Genomic DNA, 2,390 nt, shown 5'->3' with positions numbered 1-2,390 from the left:
CGAGCTGCCGGCAGGCCGGGGGGTTCCCGCGTCCTCCGCCCTTTTCCTCCTCCCCGTCGCTGCGTCGGAACGGTGCTTCCTCCCACCAGCCCTCAGCCCCGCCGACTTAGGGGTCTGTTTCCCTCCGTTACGGGCGAGGAAGCTGTCAAAAGGGGCCATCGCCACGGACAGCAAGATGGCAAGACTTCACCCAAACGAGCCCTTTGCACGGGGCAAACCCGCTCAGCCGTCTCCTGCCGCGGGCAGTGCAGCCCTGACCACGTTCTACTGTCCCTACAGGCACTAAAGCACAGATAATTTCAATCTAATAAACAAGATTTGGTGAACAAGGCCACGTTTCCTCCTACCTGAATGGAACTGCAGTGCTGTTTACCACTGCTCCAAGACTTAATACTATTTTAACACAGAACTGGAAAAAACAAACTCTTTCTGGGCATACGCTCCCAGCTCTCTGTGCTGTTTGTTAGCGTTGTGTTGACCACTCAGCCTGTTCAAGTCGTGTAACGTTAGGAATTACAGCATGATACATCTTTAAGTAGTTTTCATGATTAGATGCTTTTATTAAGAAGTAATTTCTGCAATATTCTTTAAATTAACTGATTTTGTGATTTACCTATAAAGAAAAAACTAACTGAGGTGGGATGTCTCTTCCGGATAAGCCATGATCTTTCTGTTTATACAAATTTTTATAGACAATCCCATTCTTTAAAGTAATTTGACTAAATTAAGCTAACCACCTTTGCTATTAACATTATAATATTGGCTTTAAGTGTCTTCTAGACATGCAATTCACTGTGTACATCTCGGTTCTCAAAAGTTTCTCCAGGAAAGGTATGCATATTGCATATGCAACCCCCATATAAACACAGACAGCAGAATCTGCGCTACTGCCAGCGACACTCGGGGCTCTCAAAGCTATTCACCTTCACTAGGCAGCGAGGCCACAGTATCTTCATTCACACTTACTGAATGCATTCAGCAAATTCAACAATGCGTGACTGAGGAACAAAAGGGTTTCCAGGCAGATACGGACTGCCTTGCTTTCTCTAGGGTGCTGTTACCAGAGAAGGTAGGAGCTGATTTCCAAGGTGCCAGCAGAAAGAAGTAATTTAGAACATTGGTAAGACTGCACTTCTCTACCCTCAGAGGTTTCTCTGAGCACGTCTGCCGTGTGTTGGGTACTTTCATGCTGAATGTTTCAGTAGGCACTCAGTCTACTTCACAGGGCTCAGAGAAAAGCTACCAAGGACAAAGTTTTTAGGAGAGTCCCCTTCCTTTCTGCCTTGCCTTCAGCTATGTACCAAGAGGCACTGAAAATAGCTCCACACTGACTCTTATCATCAGCACTGGAAATATATCCTGAGTTCCTACAATTGTGGGCTTCATTCCACTGAGAGCTGTACGCTTTCAGTCTGTTTTGGTGGCTGCTGCTGCTGTTCATACTTCCTTGCTGAAAAAAAGAAACACCAATCAACACTGATTATACCATTTATTATATACATGTATATATATGTGTGTGTGCATGTATACATATCTGTATCTATACATGTATAAATATGATTAGCAATCAAGAAACAGACTTAAGATTAGAGAATGTAATTTTACCACTTAGCCACACAAGGGGAAGTTTCAGTCACCACGTGGAACTAGTCCTTTAGTGTATAGCCTTGGAAAGGCTGAACAGTAGGGTCACAGCAAAATGTCAGTAAATTAATGGCAGAGAACTATGGTTCCATTAAAGTCCTTTCACTTAAAAAAAAATTAAAGACTATGCCTTCAAAAGTACTATTACAGATGACCTGAACGACTCATTAGTCACACGGTTGATCTCCACATCACTCATCCTCTCCACAATATAAGGGCCACAAGCTAACAACTACATTGACTTCAAAATTCATCTGGTTAGCAAGGCAAAGGGAGATCAAAGAGTTGCGTGCGGAGGAACAAACACCAACAACGACTGCCAGCAGGCATTCCTCTGTAGGAAGCACATCCTTTTTTGTTCCTACAGAATGCAATGGCCTGGTTTAAGAATCTTTACATTAAATCTTTACATTTAAAAGATGGTTTCAACTCATTCCCTGTATTCCCTGTAGGTGTGCATGTATGGCAGATGGGAAGCAAGTACAGGTGTTTCTCTGAATTTGACCTCTGGAATATCAGAGGCATGGGGCTCTTTCCCACTGCCATCCTGACCTCCAACATTAAGATGGGAGCGGCAACACGTGTTGGTACAGTAAAATTCTCATTTATTTTCCATTTATGAAGTTCAATTATTCGTGATTCCACAGTCCTTTCAACTTTTACAAATCCATCCTCATTTCGACAGCATTCCCAGCTCTTTTTAACCTCAACCTTGGATTCGTTTTGACAGCTAGAAGAGAATTGCA

At 43.3% G+C, this 2,390-nt stretch overlaps 1 protein-coding gene across 1 annotated transcript in view; it reads right to left on the bottom strand.

The window, feature by feature from the left end:
- Positions 1 to 1,382: 1,382 nt before the first annotated feature.
- Positions 1,383 to 2,390, bottom strand: part of SMIM19 (small integral membrane protein 19) — a gene marked incomplete at its 5' end in the record, with an annotated part of 1,340 nt that continues 332 nt past the window's right edge. Inside the window, one exon of the mRNA XM_009705905.1 lies at positions 1,383 to 1,450. Within this exon, the coding sequence (XP_009704207.1) occupies positions 1,383 to 1,450 (68 nt within the window). The remainder of the gene's footprint in view (positions 1,451 to 2,390) is intronic.

The sequence above is a fragment of the Cariama cristata genome, unplaced genomic scaffold, assembly GCF_000690535.1.
Source record: "Cariama cristata isolate BGI_N322 unplaced genomic scaffold, ASM69053v1 scaffold41788, whole genome shotgun sequence".
Taxonomy (NCBI): Eukaryota; Metazoa; Chordata; class Aves; order Cariamiformes; family Cariamidae; genus Cariama; species Cariama cristata.
The sequence above is the reverse complement of the archived record's forward strand: the minus strand, read 5'-3'. Positions and strand labels throughout refer to the sequence as shown.